The sequence below is a fragment of the Bos taurus genome, chromosome 3 (genome assembly GCF_002263795.3).
Source record: "Bos taurus isolate L1 Dominette 01449 registration number 42190680 breed Hereford chromosome 3, ARS-UCD2.0, whole genome shotgun sequence".
NCBI classification, from domain to species: Eukaryota; Metazoa; Chordata; class Mammalia; order Artiodactyla; family Bovidae; genus Bos; species Bos taurus.
Window position 1 is genome coordinate 99068038 of NC_037330.1, and position 21866 is coordinate 99089903.

The 21866-nt window shown below is 40.4% G+C and overlaps 1 protein-coding gene across 1 annotated transcript in view; it reads right to left on the reverse strand.

The window, feature by feature from the left end:
• Positions 1 to 242: 242 nt before the first annotated feature.
• The window catches only part of CYP4X1 (cytochrome P450 family 4 subfamily X member 1), a 49514-nt gene continuing 27890 nt past the window's right edge, over positions 243 to 21866 (reverse strand). The window contains exons 7-12 of the mRNA XM_003585903.6: positions 10404 to 10510; positions 9570 to 9757; positions 4247 to 4380; positions 2799 to 2863; positions 1962 to 2041; positions 243 to 1139 (exon numbers count right to left, since the gene is read on the reverse strand). Coding sequence (XP_003585951.3) covers positions 971 to 1139; positions 1962 to 2041; positions 2799 to 2863; positions 4247 to 4380; positions 9570 to 9757; positions 10404 to 10510 — 743 coding nt within the window. The 3' untranslated portion in view covers positions 243 to 970. The remainder of the gene's footprint in view (positions 1140 to 1961; positions 2042 to 2798; positions 2864 to 4246; positions 4381 to 9569; positions 9758 to 10403; positions 10511 to 21866) is intronic.

A 21866-nucleotide genomic window follows, 5' to 3' on the forward strand; every position in this document is an offset into this window, starting at 1 on the left:
CAGGCTTCACAAGAGTTGTTAGCATCAGGAAACTATATAGAATGTCTTGAAAATATTCCAAACAAAAGCCTTCTTATCCCAGACTCAAACCCCACAGACCACAAAGACAAGTTTACATACCTTACTTTGTGAAAATTTAGAAGTCCTGTATGATAAAAGACACCATAAATACAGTTTTCAAAAAGTAAAAGAATGGGGGGAAATTACAAAGAAAAGTTATAATCAAGGATTATTATCCACAATATGTAAAGAGCTTACATGAATCAATAAGAAAAAGATAACTTCATGGAAAAATAAACATAGATGACATATGCATTACAGAGAACAAAACAAAGATAAACATAAATGGCCAATAAGCATGTTTTGAAAACTAAAAGTAATGTCTCCAATAATAGGAAAAGAGCTAAAAAAATTATAGTATATTCACATTACAGAATTTCATGAAGTCATGATTAGAAATGAGATGTATTTTTATTGAGTGAAAAAAGGAAGAACAATACGGATATGATCCCATAGACAAGAATACGTACATACATATGCATATATGAAATGTACAGGAAAAAGTCTGAAAGAATGCATCCCAAGCTATTCTGTTTTTAGGAAAAGCAGTAGGATCGGGCAGGGAGGTGTGGCTATGTGAAATGGGATTTTTACTTCTTACTCCATAGCTTTTCTAGTGTTGTAAATCTTTTACCGTGAGCATACATTCATCTATTATGAGTGCAATTCTGAAAGAGATTTTAAAACAGCAGAAAATATATGGAAGCCACTTAGAAAATTCTTGATATTTGGCATTAGTAATAACCAGAATCAAACAGAAAAGATGAGAAAATCTCTGAATCATACAGAAACATATCAAGGTGACACCCTATGTCACCATACTTTGATTACTCTCTATTTTCCTGGACCTTGAGCTGAAATTTAACTTTAAAACAAAATGTATAAAATCATCATGTCCTAGGCTCTAACATTAGGGGAGTTTCTTCAGGTGCAAGTAGATCCCCTTCTTGGGTTTGATGAAAATGTAGGGCACGAAGACAACAGGCTTGGTGGGCTCTACTCTCATCTGGAAGCGGAGCAGAATCAAGGCAACAATCACCTTTATCTCAGCTATGGCAAAATTCTGCCCGATGCAGTTCCTGCAGACACCAAGAAAAAAGAGACTGGAAGAACTGATACTTCTTCTGATGCTTTAATAAGATACTAGAAAAACAAGTCTGATGTTAACAATACATTTGCACATGAAATTCCATACCAACTTTTGGACTTTGGACTTACCTTGTTCCCTGTAAGAATGTGAGCTGGAAGGTTCAAATTGATGCCCTTCCAAAACAGGGTGGCACTTGGAGCTGCTCACAGAATTGTTCCTCCCTCCACCCCCTCCCAACCCGCCATGAAGTTCTAATGTATAATAAAACATGATGACCATAGTTGGTAATACACTGTATTGTAGAACTGAAATTTGCTAAGAAAGAAGAACTTAAATGTCCTCTCACACACAAAAAAGGACAGGTATGTAAGCTGAAGAATATGTTAATGAACTACATGGGAAGGAATCTTCTCACAGTGTATATCGACTCATCATGATGCATATATCAAGTGTCTTACAATTTAAGATTCTAATATAAAGATGAAATAAAAGATGAAATAAATTGTTTTTCTGAAAAAGAATCATCTCATCTTTATTGGGAGTGAACCTGCATTGAACCCATGAGCAACAGCTTGCCTTGCTGTTTAGCCGTCTGAGCCATGGCTGTATAGGATGCCGTAGCAAACGGTGTTGCCCTTCGTGAAACTAATTGACACTTTCAGTGGCTCAAACAGGCACTAAGATCTACCTCATGGTCAGGTGAGAAGATAAGTTTCCATAGAAGAACTTATAGAGCTGGGGGGCTGAAGCGAGAAGGCTGTTTCCAGGTAAACATTTTTATGTGTTTTTAAAAACTTCAAATAGTCCTCACCTTGGTCCAGATGAGAATGGTAAGTAAGCATGGGAGTGTCTTTTATTACATTCCTGGGAGAACCTCAAGGGGTCAAAGACCTGAAATGAGAGGGTAACCCCACGACCATCCCCAAAACACCATTAACACATTTCTGAAGCTACTGATTAGCACTGATCAACAGAAATATCCATGCACCACATATGTAATTTCAAATGTTCTGGTATCCACATTTTTACAAGGGGTAATGAATTTTCTAATATAATTTATTTAACAGAAAATATGATCATTCCAACATGAATTCATATACATAATTACTTCAAGAAAATATTTCCTATTTTTTGTACTACAGCTGCAAAATTTTACTTTCCCAGCACATCTCAGTTCTAACCAGCCACATTTCAAGTGCTCCACACCACATGTGGTTAATGGCTACCACCCTGGACAGCACAACTGTAGACCTGGTGACCTTGTCTGGTCTCCCAGGTGATTAGTCTGCTACCCAGACTAGGAAAGAGGAAAGCAGAAATACCGTGGCTGGTGGTAGTATTTGCACTTTGAAGGTACAAGTGCATCTACTTAGAAGTCAAGCCAAGATGACCTACGTGATCAGTTGTCCAACTTGCCGTTACACATAACGGGTTTGAAACTAGCAGCGTATAAAAAAGGAAGTATCTGCACACGTGTTTAGAGTTTCAAGAGACTCAGGTATGCTCCAAACCTTCTTTTTGCCTCTTCAAATCCTTTCTCCTCCCTTTCCCACCTTGCTCTGGGCTCCAAACTGACCCACGGGGTTTCCTGTTGGGTTTGACCAATAAAAGGCATTGAAAGGAAATCTGGAGAGTGGGACAGTCATACCTCTGGGTTTTCCCAGACGGCGGGGTTGTGGTGGAGACCCCAGATACTGAGAACCACAGTCATTCCTGAGAAAGGAAGGAAATAAAAGAGATTGCAGAAAAAAGAGCAAGTTGTGAGCTCCTTTTATACTGCTCTTCAGTAACACTTTTCTTTTTGAAGGGAAAGACTTAGTTCCTGGCAGAGTTCTGTGGGCTGTAGCTGATGCCAGCCGTGAAGGACCCATAAAAAGATGGGGTCTGGTGGCACCTCAGTTTTCAAATCAATGATCTATTTAATACCTGATTCTATCTTAAGGCACTCTTGGTATCATGTCAAAATGATAGCCTATGTTTATGTTTTCCACTATCTCTAGAAATTGTTTATGCATCTATTCATGGACTATAAAGTATCCAGACACAACAGCTTAGGTACATTTAGGAACAGAATTGTACTTCCACTCTGCAGATCCAATGACAAGTTTCTGTTGGTGCAGGTCATACATGGAAGTAGGGAATTTTGGCAAATGTTCATGTAGTATGAGGATTTTAAAAAAGACAGAAGAAAAATAAATAAAATTTAAAAAACAAAAAAGGAAAAAAAGAGGTGAGATAATTTGAGGATTATTGGGTTATCAGAAATAATTTTGGTAAAGTAATTCTAGATCTGTCAACAAAGGGACAGTAAGTGACAGGCTGTTGGTACTGATACAAGCAATCCTGTTGGCTTGTTCCTAAGGGCAAGAGTTAATTGAACACTGAAGCAGATTAAGTGGAGCGTATCTCATGTGATCTCTCTGCCTCCCACTTGCCCTGCTCAGGTACTTGTGCTGTTCTGAAAAGCACTGGGCTCCAGACATGGAACCTCTGAGCAAGTTCTAGCTCTGCTCAATGCACTTTGGGATCCCCCAGTGGGTTTTTGGCTACACCAAAATTATCTGAAAGCGCTCTGTAAACTGCAAAACACATATAAGCATCTGCTAAGAGCGTGTTCCAAGATGAAAAAGATGAGATAATCTATTTGAAGGCTCTATGTAAACTTTTAAGTGCTGCATACTTACTAGGGTAATATTACTATGATGATGAAGACAAAGACCCTCTTTGGGTCTTCTAGATAAAGATAAAAGTGTTCATCTCCCATGAAGTCTTGCTGGGTGTCAAATGCAGCCAAGCCAGGATTATCTTAGAAACAACATCCCATAATGGAAGAAACCCTGAGTTGGGATTCTGGTGATATAGGTTCTGTTCATAGCTTTGCTTCAAATGACTATATACCTTTGGGAAAGTCTCAGAAACCCACATCTGGTCAAGGCATTACCCACTGAGAACTTAGCAGGTGCCCAACCCTAAGCCAGCTATCCCGAAGTTTGTCTTTTGACTCTTCCAAGAGTTGAGAATCCCTCTGGTCTTTTTCACTGTGGTCCCCAGGATTCAGTGATCTTTAGAAACTGCTTAGGAAAAGAATGCAAAGACCTGCAGGCAAAGACCGTCCATCTGGAAAGGTAATGGGCTTGCTGAGTTGTCTGGAAATGGACACGGCTGGAGGTGCCAAGCGGAGTGACTCCTTAATGCACATTGTGGTGTATGACATCTCGCTCAGTTGGTCCCTGTGAGTACAAGAGAGGGATCACAGGGAACTCAGACTCCATATTCAGTTTGTAAATACTGACGTATTTTTCTATTCAACCTTTGCTCCTGGTCAAAGTCCTTTTACCCATTGGTTTATGTAACAGAATGTTAAAAAGGAACACTTTCTGCCTCAGGATCAGCTGAGGTCCCAGAGGACAAGGGACCATATAGGAGCCACACATCCTCACCTTGAATGTGGAGAAAAGGGAGGGAACCTCCTATGCTTTGGTGGGAATGCAAACTGGCGTAGCCACTGTGGCAAACAGTATGGAGGTTCCTCAAAGAACTGAAAACAAAGCTACCATACACTCTTGCAATCTCATTCCTGGGTATATATCTGGAGAACTCTTATTTGAAAAGATACGTGCACCCCAATGTTCATAGAAGCATTATTTACAAGAGCCAAGAAATGCAAGCAACCTAAATATCCATCAACAGATGAGTGGATAAAGATGTGCTATATATACACAATGGAATACTACTTAGTCATAAAAAGAATGAAACAATGTCATTTGCAGCAACATGGATGGATCTAGAGATCATCATGCTAAGTGAAATAAGTCAGAAAGAGAAAGACAAATATTATATGATATCACTTACATGTGATATTTAAAATATGATATAAATGAACTTATTTGCAAAGCAGAGACAGACTCACAGTCAAAGAAAACAAATTTATGATTGTGCATGCTAAGTCGCTTCAGTCGTGTCCCATTCTTTGTGACCCTATGGACTGTGACCCAACAGGCTCCTCTGTCCAAGGGATTCTCCAGGCAAGAACACTGGAGTTTCTTGCTGTGCCCACCTCCAGGGCATCTTCCTGACACAGGGATCAAACCCGCGTCTCTTTACCTCTCCTGCACTGCAGGTGGGTTCTTTACCACTAGCACCATCAAAGAAAACAAAGTTATGGTTACCACAGGGGTTAGGTGAGGGGAAGAATATTAAAAAGTACAGTCACTTTGCTGTACACCAGAAACTAACACAACATTATAAATTAACTCTACTTGAAAAAAACCCCAAATATCCTCATAATAAAGTGAAGCACTAAACTACTGGTAAAGGATTTGCTGAGAAGATTCCTGAAAACATTTTGCAACATTTAGCTCATCATATAAATCAAGGAACGGCTAAGGAATGAAGAGAGGAGGCCTCCAAGTTTTGAGAGGGAAAAAAGATCCTTCCAAAGAACTGCTGGAATGCTGGAGTGCTGTGGAGAATGCTGGAGAGGGGGTTCCCTTCATATTTAGCAAAGAGGGGATTAAAGAAGATGTTCTGACATGTGCTCCTTAGAGGCTGGGAAGAACAGAACTAGTAGGAAAGGCCATGATTCACAATAGACAGAGAGGCAGGGAAAGGAGCAGGGACAAAGCAAGAAGCCTACAGTGAGTCCTATGGGCCAGTGAACCAGCAAGAAGGACAGCTTCTGAACCAGCTTGAAGGACACTCTAAGGACAGGAATTTCTTTGCCCCATGAATCATCATCATAAAGTCCCAGTGAGAGAATCTCCAGAAACCTCACTGAGAGTAAAAGGAAGCACCAAGTTTAAAGGGCAGGACGGCAACAGTACCAGCTGCCTCTCCTCATCCTCTCTCCCTCCTGGGACCATTTCTGGAAGGGTTGGTAAGCAGAAGCCAACAACAAGCCCCTCTTTATTTTCTTGGGCTCCAAAATGACTGTAGAGGGTGACTGCAGCCATGAAATTAAAAGATGCTTGCTTCTTGGAAGAAAAGTTATGATCAACCGAGACAGCATATTCAAAAGCAGAGACATTACTTTGCCAACAAAGGTCCGTCTAGTCAAAGCTATGGTTTTTCTAGTAGTCATGTATGGATGTGAGAGTTGGACTATAAACAAAGCTGAATGCTGAAGAATTGACGCTTTTGAACTATGATATTGGAGAAGACTCTTAAGAGTCCCTTGGACTGCAAGCAGATTCAACCAGCCCATCCTAAAGAAAATCAGTCCTGAATATTCATTGGAAGGACTGATGCTGAAGCTGAAACTCCTTTATTCTGGCCACCTGATGCGAAGAACTGACTCATTGGAAAAGACCCTGATGCTGGGAAAGATGGAAGGCAGGAGGAGAAGTGGATGACAGATGGTTGGATGGCATCATTTACTCAGTGGACATGAGTTTGAGCAAGTTCTGGGAATTGGTGACGGACAGGGAGGCCTGGTGTGCTGCAGTCCACGGGGTCACAAAGAGTCAGACATGACTGAGCAACTGAACTGAACTGAACTGACAACTGCTTCACCCACCTCTGGCTTCCAGACCCAGAGAAGTACTGAATTGGAATAGATGGAGATGCTCCAAGTGGATAACAATTTGAAGTTTTTATTATTACACTGGACCAGACAGCTTAATTATTGAAATGAGACTGCTCTTGTGATTTAAATGGATGGGAACACTATGAGATTCACTCAGAGCTTCACCCCAGTGATGAAAAGTACTTGCCCACACAAGTTTGAAGTATCAGCGGGAGAAGAGTAAAGTTTTTATTTGATCATAGATTGTCAGGTTGGTTCAGTAAAATGACAGCATACATTTGGTCTTTTTGCCTCAGGTATTTTTATTTGTCTTTCTGATTGTTTAGCAAGCTTTGGCCATTCGTTAATGTGAAATTTTAATTTTGAACTCTTTCCTCCTCAAGCTCATAATAAGAAGAGGAATTCTGCTTAGCCTAACACTTTACATACTTAAGAAAAATAATGCTGTCTATTTCAGCCCTGGTGCGAAAAGATGAGAGGCCTTTTAACCCAATGCAGAAATAGATTGACAAGGAAGCAAATGGAGATGTTGAACAACTTTCTAACTTTTTCAGAAATTTGCTCTTTGCGGTGTGGTTTTATTAGAATTATAAATTTGGGGACTGTTCTGTACAAATTTCATTAAATGTAATGAAAGGCCATTTTTTATTCTCTATAATATGGTTGCCATTTCTCTCATTAACATAAATGGTAGCGAAGAGATCCTCTAGAGCGTGTTTTATCACCTGGCAAAGATTTCCTTATCGTTTTGACATTTCACATGGGCCAAACAGGAATAAGAAAAGTCAATATTTGAATTGTGTATATACATGTACCCTAATTGAAGTTAAAATATCTGATTAATATTGGTGTGGGAGGTGATATACACTGTCTCTAAATTCAGTGAATGAATAAAAACTTACTAGTCAACACTGCATCTAGTGCTATATAGATTAGACCTTTGACTTATCGTAGGAAATGACTAGTGTTTTGTTATAAAAAGTAAGATCTCTGCTTCAGTTCAGTTCAGTTGCTCAGTCGTGTCTGACTCTGTGACCCCATGAACTGCAGCACACCAGGCCTCCCTGTCCATCACCAACTCCCGGAGTCCACCCAAACCCATGTCCATCGAGTCGGTGATGCCATCCAACCATCTCATCCTCTGTCATCCCCTTCTCCTCCTTCCCTCAATCTTTTCCCGCATCAGTGTCTTTTCAAATGAGTCAGCTCTTCGCATCAGGTGGCCAAAGTATTGGAGTTTCAGCTTCAACATCAGTCCTTCCAATGAACACCCAGGACTGATCTCCTTTAGGATGGACTGGTTGGATCTGCTTGCAGCCCAAGGGACTCTCAAGAGTCTTCTCCAACACCACAGTTCAAAAGCATCAATTCTTCGGCTCTGCTATATCTATATAAATTCATATTTTCCTTTACAAATGTTCTAATTGAGCTGACTTTTGCATTTGAAACATGGTATTTTCCCTCTAGTCACTGGGCTGGGTTGTTAGCATCTCTTTCTTTGATCAACAAAACAAATACAATGGCTGCATTTTCCTTGCAAACAGTGTATCTGAGGAGCACATCTATAACCTGGGCTTCACGAACAGAAAGATGTGCTCAAAGTCTAGCCAAATGGAGTCGAAGTTTTCCACCTGACTAACTCCTACCCATTCTGTAAGAGGCAGCTTACGTGTCAGATCTCCCAATAAGTCTTCCTGGGCCTCCCATGCTAAATCTCTGTGGCCACTAATGTGTATCTCTCTTTTTACCCTCACTATGTTATATTGCAATCAACTCTATGGGGATCAGACCTCCCTGGTGGTGCTGTGGATGAGCATCTGCCTGCCAGTGCAGGGGACACGGGTTTGATCCCTGGTTCAGGAAGATTCCATATGCCATGGATATGGAAGTTTTCATAAGCCCATGTGCGTCACAATGACTGAGCCAGTACTCTAGAGCCTGGGAGCAGCAACTTCCGGGTCAGCACAGCACAATGAAGAGTAGCCCTTGCCTGCTTCTGCAGAAAGTCCATGAATACCGAAGAAGACCTAGCGTAGCCAAAAAAAAAAAAAAAAAATATATATATATATATATATATATATATGGGGACCAGTCTTCCGTACTAGAGTATGAGCTCATTGAGGGCAGAACCCACATCAAATCTGGCACCTTTTTATAGTGGCTCAGTACTTAAAGCTTCCCTAGTAGCTCAGCTGGTAAAGAATCTGCCTGCAATGTGGGAGACTTGAGTTCAATCCCTGGGCTGGGAAGAACCCCTGGAGAAGAGAACAGCTACCCACTCCAGTATTCTGGGCTGGAGAATTCTATAGACTGTATAGTCCATGGGGTCACAAAGAGCTGGACTGAGCGACTTTCATTTTCACTTTCAGCACTTCAGTGGTACATACTGTACTTGAGTTGAACACATGTGGACTGAGTATGTTTATTATTTTGTTCTAAGTCCAAAGTCCATCCTGAGAAGTGAACAAGGGGATGGGAGAGAACGTCTCCATGAGGCTTAGAAACAGATGTTCACTCAGGTCTTTCAGAAGCACAGCCTCACTGGAGTCCTACCATTCAAGCTGTGGATGCAAATCTAGGGAGATCATATCCCCATTTCCAAAGCGCCAGGGCCTGAGTGAAAGAAAGAAATAGGACCTTTTACACACACACTGACTAAAAAAACAATGAAATAGAAAACTTACGGATAAGTGAGTGTAAAAGAGAAAGGGATAATTTTGGGCCTTGTAGAAAAAGAGAACAATAGTAGCCTGCCTCTTCTACTCATATATATATATATATGTGTGTATGTGTGTGTGTGTATGCATATGAAACACTATGATCACCAAGAGGAAAGAATAAAGCAAAATCCCAGGAGGAAAAGAAGGAGGAAATGTTTATAGATGCAGATCTTACCAGGTAATGGAAGACCCATCCCCCAGGATGGCTCTGATCTCCTCCCGGCATTTCTCCTGATGCTCAGGGTACAGAGCTAGGTGGTAGAGGAGCCAGGAAATGCCTGCTGATACAGAGTCATGCCCTGCCACCATGAATGTGTTCACCTCGGACCACAGGTCTGCATCTGTGAAGCTATCATTTTCAGCCTAGAAAGAATAGTAGAGATACTTTTATGCAGTGTCAGTTTACAGATGTTTGAAGCCCCAGTCAAAACAATGGTTTTAGGGGGAAAAACTAGCTATCAAATAAGAGTTTTCATTTTTATGCAGTTTAACAAATATATAGTTTGAGTCATGCTTTGCCCAGGGCATAAAGGAGAACCAAAGACAGATAAGAAAAGCAGGCCCCTGCCAATAACTTCCTGCAATCATTTTGTCAGATTTATCCAGACTTTTCAGCATCTCTTCCTCATTGGTTTATCAGCTCAATCTGATTCACTTTCCCGTGTTTCCCTGAACTACCATGTATCTTTATGATAATCACCAAATCCTGCTGAATTTGTAAAAAATTTAGTCTTATCTGACTCCCTCTAGTGACAGAATTGTAGAATTCAGTTTTTAATCTCAAACTGCAGCACCAACCATCAATTCAAAAGTACTGTTAAATTTAGTTGATCAGTTTTGCTTTTGTCTTCCCTCCTCCCACTCATCTAACTACCCACACAATTAACTAGATACATAAGCAGGCTCAGAATTTGAAAGATTTTGTTTCTTGTCTTCCCTCCTCCCTCTCTTCTAACTACCCACGCAATTAATTAGATACATGAGTAGGCTCAGAATTTGAAAGACTTACCTGAGCAGAAAGGACAATATCCAGGAAGTCCCGGTATTTCCTCTTCTGAGTGTTAGTCTGCTTATTCTCATCCTTGAGGGAATTCCTTCTATTCTTGACTATCTTGTCTAGGGTAGAATAAATATTCCCCATTACCAAAGTGACAGAAAAGTCAATCAAAGTAAAATAAATCACAGAAAAAGCCATGACCCCCCGGATAGTTTCAAATCTTGTCTAATTTCCTGAAGTTAGAGTGACTTCATTACATTTAAATAGATTTAACTTATGCAGAGGGGCTTCCCTGGTGACTCAGATGGTAAAGAATCCATCTGCAATGCAGGAGACCCAGGTTCAATCACTGGGTCAGGAATATCCCCCCCCTGGAGAAGGGAACGGCTACCCACTCCAGTATTCTTGCCTGGTGAATCCCATAGACAGAGGAGCCTGGTGGGCTACAGTCCATGGGGTCACAAAGAGTCGGACATGACTAACACTTAATTTATGCAGATGTGTATTTTCCCATCAAATGACAACTTTTGTTCAAAGTTCCAAAGGCAAACACAACAGATGAAAATATACTTTATATAACTAAGTAGGCAATATAATTAAAAAATTAAAAATGTAGGTGCAAGTAACCAATCATTCTTTTCTTTCTCAGTCTAATGTCTCATTTTCATGGAAAAATTATCACATGAAATGGAATGAAAAGAAAAAGACCAGCAAATAAATGCCAACCTATATATAACTGAAGGGGCTGAAAGGAAAAAAATATTGGATAGAATGTTTAAAATTATAATCCAAGAAAACTGTCTGGAAATAAGAGAAAAATTAAATCTACATATTAAAGGGCTCATACTATGTCTGGAAAAATTGCAACAGAATAACCAATTCCTATATATATATATATATCCTAATAAAACTACTTGACATTAAAGGCAGAGAAAAGGAAATTCTCAGAGATTCTAGACAAAAATATCAAATGACTTTTAATGATGATGAATTAAGCTAGCATCATACTTCTCGAGAACAATAAAAAAAAAATCAAGGCAAGGTTAGAGTATTAGGAAAACTCAAGGAAACAAAGTGTGAGGCAAAATTTTTATCCAGCAAAACTGTCCTTCATGTATCAAGCCTACCAAAAAACTGTTATAAACTTATATGAACTCAGAAAATGCTTTGCTCATGAAGCCCATACTGAGGAATCTATAGTGGATGAGTTTCATCCAACCAAGAAATTACTGGAAAAACTTCATTAAAATAACTGAGGTGTGCCTTTCAAAGACTTAATTCTAGATAACAGAATAAAATAAGGATAAAGATGTGGACAGAATAGTAACACATAAGCATTAAAAGTGAAAATAATGCTACTAAAAATAGGAGGAGTAGGGAGGGAAAAACCTGGCTTAAAATTCAACATTCAAAAAACTAAGATTATGGCATCCAGTCCCATCACTTCATGGCAAACAGATGGGGAAATAATGGAAACAGTGACAGACTTTATTTTCTTGAGCTCCAAAATCAATGCAGATGGTGACTGCAGCCATGAAATTGAAAGACACTTGCTCCTTGGAAGAAAAGCTATGACAAACCTAGACAGCATGTTAAAAAGCAGAGACATTACTTTGCCAACAAAGACCCGTATAGTCAAAGCTATGTTTTTTCCAGTAGTCATGTATGGATGTGAGAATTGGACCATAAAGAAGGTTGAGTGCCAAAGAATTTGTGTTTTTGAACTGTGGTGTTGGAGAAGACTATTGAGAGTCCCTTGGACTGCAAGGAGATCAAACTAGGCAATCCTAAATGAAATCAATCCTGAATATTCACTGGAAGGACTGATGCTGAAGTCGAAGCTCCAATACTTTGGCCACCTAATGCGAAGAGCCAACTCATTAGAAAAGACCCCGATGCTGGGAAAGACTGAAGGCAAGAGGAGAAGGGATGACAGAGGACAAGATAGTTGGATGGCATCACCGACTCAATGCACATGAATTTGAGCAAGCTCAGGGAGATGGTGAAGGACAGGGAAGCCTGGCGTGCTGGAGTCCATGGAGTCCATGTGCAAAGAGTCGGGCACGACTGAGTGACTGAACAACAAATATCAACAATCACTTTAAACATCAATGGTTTACTACACCAATTAAAAGACAAAGAAGGTCAGAATGCACCTAAAAAACAAGATCCAACTGTATGTTGTCTACAAGCCCTCCTTAAATATATAAAGATATACATAGATTATAAGTAAAGGGACAGAGAAAGATATACCATGCTAACTAATCAAAAGAAAGCTGGAGAAGCAATATTAGTTTCAAACAGAAGAGATTTCAGAGAAAAGAAAATATTAGGGGTAAAGAAGAGCATTACATAATGACAAAGGGGTCAATTATCCAAGAAGACAATGATCTTTAATGTGCATGTGCCTAACAAAGGAGTCTCAAAATGCATGAGCCAAAAAGTAATGGGACTCAAGAAGAAATAAATAAATCTACTATCATAGTTAGAGACTTCAATATCCCTCTATCATAATGGACAGATCCAGCAAGCAGAAAACAAGCAAGGATATAGTTGAACTGAACAATATCATCAATCAACTGGATCTATTTGACAACTATAAAATATCTCATTCAACATGAGAACACTGACCAACACAGACCATACTTAGGGCCATAAACCATAATCTAGACTTTAAAAAATAGAACTCATAGGATGTATGCTTTCAAACCACAGTGAAATAGAAATCAGTAATAGAAAGATAATTGGAAAACTCCAAATTATTTGGCAAGTAAACTACACACTTCTAAATAACACATGAGTCATAGAAGTAGTCTCAACTTAAAAAATATTTTGAATTAATGAAAATTCAAATACAATTAATCAAAATTGTGAGATACAGTGAAAGCAGTGCTTAAAGGGAAATTTATAGCATTAAAAGAATTATCAGAAAAGAAGAAAGATCTAAAATCAATAATCTAAGCTTCTCCCTTGGGAAACAGGAAAAGAAGAAAAAAATTAAGTCCAAATTAACTAAAGGAAAAGAAATAATAAAAATCTGAGCAGAAAGCAATAAACCTGAAATAAGAAATAAAGAGACAAAATCAATGAAACCAAAAGTTGGTTCTTAGAAAAGATCAATAAAGTTGATAAATCTCTAGCCAGGTTAACTAAGGAAAAAAGAGAAAAGACAAAATTGCTATTATTAGGTATAAGAGGAACCATCACTTCTGATCCTATGGATATTAAAAAGAGAATAAGGAAATATTATGAACAACTCCATGCTTACAATTTGATAACCTAGTTGAAATGGGTCAATTTCCTGAAAGACACAACCTACCAAAAGTCAAAAGAGAAGTAGCTAATCTGAATAGACCTCTATTTATAAAACAGTTTGAGTCAATAATTAATAACCTTCCAAACCAGAATGGACCAGACTTGGTTGATTTCCTTGGTGATTTCTACCAAACACTTAGGAAAGAAATCCTGCCAATTCTCTACAATCTCTTCCAGAAAAATAGACACAAAGGGAGTACTTCCTGACTTATTTTATGAGACCAGCCATTATTCTCACTCCTGAACTGAGACAGGCCTGGAATCTGGGACCCTTTGTTGCAGTGCTGAAAAGCTTGTACCTGGACACATCTCTTCTCAAGCTACAGTATACAAAGAAACTATATGGGACTAAAAATTATTGTGTGCATGTGCAGTTAGGGCAAACTCTAGACCAAAAGACATAAAATAGACAAACCAAAACCAAAACCCATCTGCTGTTTCTGAAGGACCTGGAGCAAAAACTGGGTGTCAGGAGCAAAAGCAGGGTGTTCCGCAGGGCTCCCTGCACTCAACAACACAAAGGATGGGCAAACCACCTAAACCGCCCTTCCAGACAGACCCCTGGACACACTCCTATCGTCACCCCACCTAAGAAGCAAGCTCAGCCACCCGCCTTGGGGCCCAAACCAGGGAGCTTGTCACTTGTTTCTGCTCCCTCCTGGAGCCCCAATGAAGGCTTGACTGAATTTCTTGTCTGGCTTCCAGTCAATTTCTATTGACTGGGGAAGACCAAGAACCCCGGTGGGTATCAAAACCAAATAAAGACATTACAATAAAGGGAACATTTTGGAGGATAATTTGGTGGATTCTTACAAAACTAAACTTATCCTTACCATGCCATCTCTAATCATCCTCCTTGGTTTTTACCCAAAGGAGCTGAAAACTTAAGTTCATACAAAAACCTGTGCACAAATGTTTATAGAGACTTTATTCAAAATTGTCGAAACTTTGCTTTTTGAAAGCAACTAAGCAAACTATTGTTTGCCTTCAATTGGTAAACAAACTGTGATACACTTAACAGTTTGTTAAGTGTATGTGTTTCACTTACACATAAGTGAAAGTGAAAGTCGCTCAGTTGTGTCTGACTCTTTGAAACCCCATGGACTTCACAGTCCATGGAATTCTCCAGGGCAGAATACTGGAGTGGGTAGCCTTTCCCTTCTCCAGGGATCTTCCTAACCCAGGGATCGAACTCAGGTCTCCCGCATTAGAGGTGGATTCTTTATCAGCTGAGCCAAAAGAGAAGCTCTTATACAATAAAATAGAATTGAACAATAAAAATAAATGCACTATCAAGCCATGAAAATACATGGAAGAACTTTAAATGCATATTGCTAAGTGAAAAAAACCAATCTAAAAAGGTTACATATAGTATGATTCCAGTTAATGACATGGAAGAGGCCAAACTATAGAGACAGTAAAAAAATTAGTGGTTGCCAGGGGTGTGGCACAAAGGAAGGAGGGCTAAGTAGGTGAAGCACAGGGGAGTTTTAAGGGCAGTGAAACTATGCTGTATGAGACTGTGATGGTGGAAACATATCATTACATATTTGTCAAAATCCAGAGAGTGTACCCATGAAGAGTGAACCCTACACTATGGACTTTAGTTAATAATAATGGCTCAAGAGGGCTTCCCTGGTGGCCCAGTGGTTAAGAATCTGCCTTGCAACACAGGGGACACCACTGGTCCAGAAAAATCCCACATGCCAGAGGCCAACTAAGCCCATGTGGCACAACCACTGACCCTGTGCTCTGGAGACCACCAGCCACAATTACTGAAGCCCATGTGCTTAGATCTTGTGTTTCTCAACAAGAGAAGCCACTGCAATGAGAAGCCCACGAAGCACAAGTAGAGAGTAGCCCCTGCTGGCCACAACTAGAGAAAGCCCATGTGCAGCAGTGAAGACTCAGTGCAGCCAAAAATAAATAAATACAATAAATAAATATGTATGTAAAATGATTTGGAGAGGGCAATGGCACACCGCTCCAGTACTCTTGCCTGGAAAATCCCATGGATGGAGGAGCCTGGTAGGCTGCAGTCCATGCTAAGGGTTGTACACGACTGAGCGACTTCACTTTCACTTTTCACTTTCATGCGTTGGAGAAGGAAATGGCAATCCACTCCAGTGTTCTTGCCTGGAGAATCCCAGGGACGGGGGAGCCTGGTGGGCTACCATCTATGGGGTCACACAGAGTCGGACACGACTGAAGTGACTTAGCAGCAGCAGTGTGTAAAATAATAATGGCTCACCCATTATAAGAAATACACCATACTTATACAAGATGTTAATAAGGGAAAGTATGTATATAGGGGGTGGTGAAGAAGTAGCAATATATGGGAACTCTGTGTTTTCTGCTCAATTTTTCTATAAGCCTAAAACCCCCTGAAAAATACCTTATTAATTAAAAAAAAATACTACAAAGTCTCTTCAATTGATTCAGTGTGATTTAGCACACAAATAGATAGACCAAGGATAGAAAAGAAAGTGAAGAAATAATAGGTCCAAGTACATTAGAATATGATAAAAGTGGTTACCTCAAACTGACTGGAAAAGATGGAACTTTTTAATAAATGGTGATAGGACAATTGATAATCATTTGGAAATATTAAAGCAACTCTGTCAAGAGTCCTACTATCATCAAGTGGGTTTATGTCAGGGAAACAGCTAAACATCCTACAATGCACTGGACAGCTCCTCACTGTCTGGATAACAAAGATTTAGCTAGCCCCATGGAGAAGGCAAGGGCACCCCACTCTCCAGTACTCTTGCCTGGAAAATCCCATGGACGGAGGGGCCTGGAGGGCTGCAGTCCATGGGGTCGCTAGGAGTCAGACACGACTGAGCGACTTCACTTTATTTTTTCACTTTCATGCATTGGAGAAGGAAATGGCAACCCACTCCAGTGTTCTTGCCTGGAGAATCCCAGGGACGGGGGAGCCTGGTGGGCTGCCATCTATGGGGTTGCACAGAGTCAGACACGACTGAAGCGACTTAGCAGCAACAGCAGCAGCAAATGTCATTAGTGCCATAATTGAGGTATTCTGGAATAGGGGAAGGTTTTAAACTATTGCTCAAAATCTAGATGCAGTAAAAGAAAATATAAATAAATTTGACTAATGGAAAATTTTGAAAAGTTTTTATTTTTGACCAATTTAACATTTCAGTTCAGTTCAGTTCAGTCACTCAGTCATGTCCAATTCTTTGCGACCCCATGAATCGCAGCACGCCAGGCCTCCTTGTCCATCACCAACTCCCGGAGTTTACCCAAACTCATGTCCATCGAGTCGGTGATGCCATCCAGCCATCTCATCCTCTGTTGTCCCCTTCTCCTCCTGCCCCTAATCCCTCCCAGCATCAGAGTCTTTTCCAATGAGTCAACTCTTCACATGAGGTGGCCAAAGTACTGGAGTTTCAGCTTTAGCATCATTCCCTCCAAAGAACACCTAGGGCTGATCTCCTTTAGAATGGACTGGTTGGATCTCCTTGCAGTCCAAGGGACTCTCAAGAGTCTTCTCCAACACCACAGTTCAAAAGCATCAATTCTTCGGCGCTCAGCTTTCTTCACAGTCCAACTCTCACATCCATACATGACCACTGGAAAAACTATAGCCTTGACTAGATGGACCTTTGTTGGCACAGTAATGTCTCTGTTTTTGAATATGCTATCTAGGTTGGTCATAACTTTCTTTCCAAGGCATAAGCATCTTTTAACTTCATGGCTGCAAGCACAATCTACAGTGATTTTGGAGCCCAAAAAAATAAAGTCTGACACTGTTTTCACTGTTTCCCCATCTATTTCCCATGAAAGGATGGGACCAGATGCCATGATCTTCGTTTTCTGAATGTTGAGGTTTAAGCCAACTTTTTCAGTCTCCTCTTTCACTTTCATCAAGAGGCTTTTTAGTTCCTCTTCACTTTCTGCCATAAGGGTGGTATCATCTGTATATCTGAGGTTATTGATATTTCTCCCGGCAATCTTGATTCCAGCTTGTGCATCATCCAGCCCAGCGTTTCTCGTGATGTACTCTGCATATAAGTTAAATAAACAGGGTGACAATATATGGCCTTGATGTATTCCTTTTCCTATTTGGAGCCAGTCTGTTGTTCCATGTCCAGTTCTAACTATTGCTTCCTGACCTGCATACAGGTTTCTCAAGAGGCAGGTCAGGTGGTCTGGTATTCCCATCTCTTTCAGAATTTTCCACAGTTTATTGTGATCCACACAGTCAAATGCTTTGGCATAGTCAATAAAGCAGAAATAGATGTTTTTCTGTAACTCTCTTGCTTTTTCACTGATCCAGCAGATGTTGGCAATTTGATCTCTGGTTCCTCTGCCTTTTCTAAAACCAGCTTGAACATCAGGAAGTTCATGGTTCACATATTGCTGAAGCCTGGCTTGGAGAATTTTAAGCATTACTTTACTAGCGTGTGAGATGAGTGCAAGTGTGTGGTAGTTTGAGCATTCTTTGGCATTGCCTTTCTTTGGGATTAGATTGAAAACTGACCTTTTCCAGTCCTGTGGCCACTGCTGAGTTTTCCAAATTTGCTGGCATATTGAGTGCAGCACTTTCACAGCATCATCTTTCAGGATTTGAAATAGCTCCACTGGAATTCCATCACCTCCACTAGCTTTGTTCGTAGTGATGCTCTCTAAGGCCCACTTGACATCACATTCCAGGATGTCTTGCTCTAGGTCAGTGATCACACCATCATGATTATCTGGGTTGTGAAGATTTTTTTTTTGTACAGTTCTTCTGTATATTCTTGCCACCTCTTCTTAATATCTTCTGCTTCTTTAGGCCCATACCATTTCTGTCCTTTATTGAGCCCATCTTTGCATGAAATGTTCCCTTAGTATCTCTAATTTTCTTGAAGAGATCTCTAGTCTTTCCCATTCTGTTGTTTTCCTGTATTTCTTTGCATTGATCACTGAGGAAGGCTTTCTGATCTCTCCTTGCTATTCTTTGGAACTCTGCATTCAGATGCTTATATCTTGCCTTTTCTCCTTTGCTTTCCGCTTCTCTTCTTTTCACAGCTATTCGTAAGGCCTCCGCAGACAGCCATTTTGCTTTTTTGCATTTCTTTTCCATGGGGTGCGGCGGCTGTGATGGACCGTGCAGAAGCGTGCGGAGAGGAGCTACCCCAAGCCCAAGGTCAGGGGCGGCGACCAAGAGCGCCAGGCTGCGACAGGGCAGGAGCAGCCAAGAGGAGCTACCCCATGTCCGAAGTCAGGGGCGGCGGCCAAGAGGAGCTACCCCATGCCCAAGGTCAGAGGCTGTGGCCAAGAGGAGCAACCCCTCATCCAAGGAGCAGTGGCTGCATGGGCCCCGGGGGGCCAAGAGGGGCTACTCCACATTCTTGGTCAGGAGGGGCAAGCTCGTCAAAGGTAAGGAGCAGCGGCTGCACTTTGCTGGAGCAGCCGTGAAGAGATACCTCACGTCCAAGGTAAGAGAAACCCAAGTAAGATGGTAGGTGTTGCGAGAGGGCATCAGAGGGCAGACACACTGAAACTATAATCACAGAAATCTAGTCAATCTGATCATATGGACCACAGCCTTGTCTAACTCAATGAAACTAAGCCATGCCATGTGGGGCCACCCAAGACGGGTCATGGTGGAGAGGTCTGACAGAATGTGGTCCACTGGAGAAGGGAATGGCAAACCACTTCAGTATTCTTGCCTTGAGAATCCCATGAACGGTATGAAAAGGCAAAAAGATAGGACACTGAAAGAGGAACTCCCCAGGTCGGTAGGTGCCCAACATGCTACTGGAGATCAGTGGAGAAATAACTCCAGAAAGAATGAAGGGATGGAGCCAAAGCAAAAACAATACCCAGTTGTGGATGTGACTGGTGATAGAAGCAAGGTCCGATGCTGTAAAGAGCAATATTGCATAGGAACCTGGAATGTTAGGTCCATGAATCAAGGCAAAATGGAAGTGGTCAAACAGGAGATGGCAAGAGTGAACATCGACATTCTAGGAATCAGCGAACTAAAATGGACTGGAATGGGTGAATTTAACTCTGATGACCATTACATCTACTACTGTGGGCAGGAATCTCTCAAAAGAAATGGAGTAGCCATCATGGTCAACAAAAGAGTCCGAAATGCAGTACTTGGATGCAATCTCAAAAAAGACAGAATGATCTTTGTTCGTTTCTAAGGCAAACCATTCAATATCACAGTAATCCAAGTCTATGCCCCAACCAGTAATGCTGAAGAAGCTGAAGTTGAACGGTTCTATGAAGACCTACAAGACCTTTTAGAACTAACACCCAAAAAAGATGTCCTTTTCATTATAGGGGACTGGAATGCAAAAGTAGGAAGTCAAGAAACACCTGGAATAACAGGCAAATTTGGCCTTGGAATACAGAATGAAGCAGGGCAAAGACTAATAGAGTTTTGCCAAGAGAATGCACTGGTCATAACAAACACCCTCTTCCAACAACACAAGAGAAAACTCTACACATGGACATCACCAGATGGTCAACATCGAAATCAGATTGATTATATTCTTTGCAGCCAAAGATGGAGAAGCTCTATACAGTCAGCAAAAACAAGACTGGGAGCTGACTGTGGCTCAGATCATGAGCTCCTTATTGCCAAATTCAGACTTAAATTGAAGAAAGTAGGAAAACCACTAGACCATTCAGGTATGACCTAAATCAAATCCCTTATGATTATACAGTGGAAGTGAGAAATAGATTTAAGGGACTAGATCTGATAGATAGAGTGCCTGATGAGCTATGGAATGAGGTTCGTGACATTGTACAGGAGACAGGGATCAAGACCATCCCCATGGAAAAGAAATGCAAAAAGCAAAATGGCTGTCTGAGGAGGCCTTACAAATAGCTGTGAAAAGAAGAGAAGTGAAAAGCAGGGGAGAAAAGGAAAGATGTAAGCATCTGAATGCAGAGTTCCAAAGAATAGCAAGGACAGATAAGAAATTTAACATTTAATTTCCCCCTAATGTTCTGCATTTTGTTTTTTCATCATAAATAGTCAATAGCAAGAGAATGTGAATAATTGTTTTCACTAAGTTCTGTGTAGATGCCTACAAATCCACTCCTGTTTCCTCTAATATTTAAATATTAATATTTTTGGTGTGGGCCATGATACAAACAGGTTTGATAACTACTGTTATACCGAAAGCTCATTTGTATCTTAGATGATTTCTAATCTGCTTATCTGTATGTCCTTATAATATCTATATTTATGTGTCTCCATACGTATGCATGTGTAGGTGTATCTTGCAAGTTTCTTGGAACAAATGTATTTTATATTTAACATTTATTCAGTTCCAGGGCCTGTCTTAAGTGCTTTACATATATTAACATATTTAATCATCATCACAAAACAATGAGATAGGTTTTTTTTTTAATCTTCATTTTACAGATAACCCTGAGACAGAACAGTAACTTGCCCAAAGTCATACTGCTACTCAGTGGTGGAGCTGAGGAAGGATTAATTCATGGCCTGATAAATATTCTCTGTTTTGATGTTCATGAAAAGTAGTGTTGAATTGCTTAAAAACTTAATCGATTTCAACTTTTGTTTATGTTTTGCTAAAACTATTTATTTTCGAATGAAGCTTCTTTTATTTTTTTATTGGGGTAAGAATACTTAACAAGATCTACCTAAAGCACAATGTCGTTCACTATAGGTACTGTGTTGTGCAGCAGATCTTTAGAACTTATTCATCTTGCATAACTACTTTATACCCATTGAACAGTCCCCCAGGGGGTCCTTTTTTTTTAAATGTATGTCCATGTTTACTCTGTTCCTCCATTTATTCCTATGTTACCTGAATATTTTTAGCTTGTCATTACTATGACAATCACTATGCAAAAAGCCATGCCAGGTATGCTATAAAATGTTAAGTGCCCACTTGCTATGTTATATTTGTATTAATAAAAACTGCATATAATAAAAATGGTGTAATATATAGAAAGGGCTTCTCTTGTGGCTCAGCTGGTAAAGAATCCGCCCGCAATGTGGGAGACCTGGGTTCAATCCCTGAGTTGGAAAGATCCCCTGGAGAAGGGAAAGGCCACCCACTCTAGTATTCTGGCCTGGAGAATTCCATGGACTGTATAGTCCATGAGGTCGCAAAGAGTCAGACACAACTGAGTGACTTTCACTTTCACCTATATAGAAAA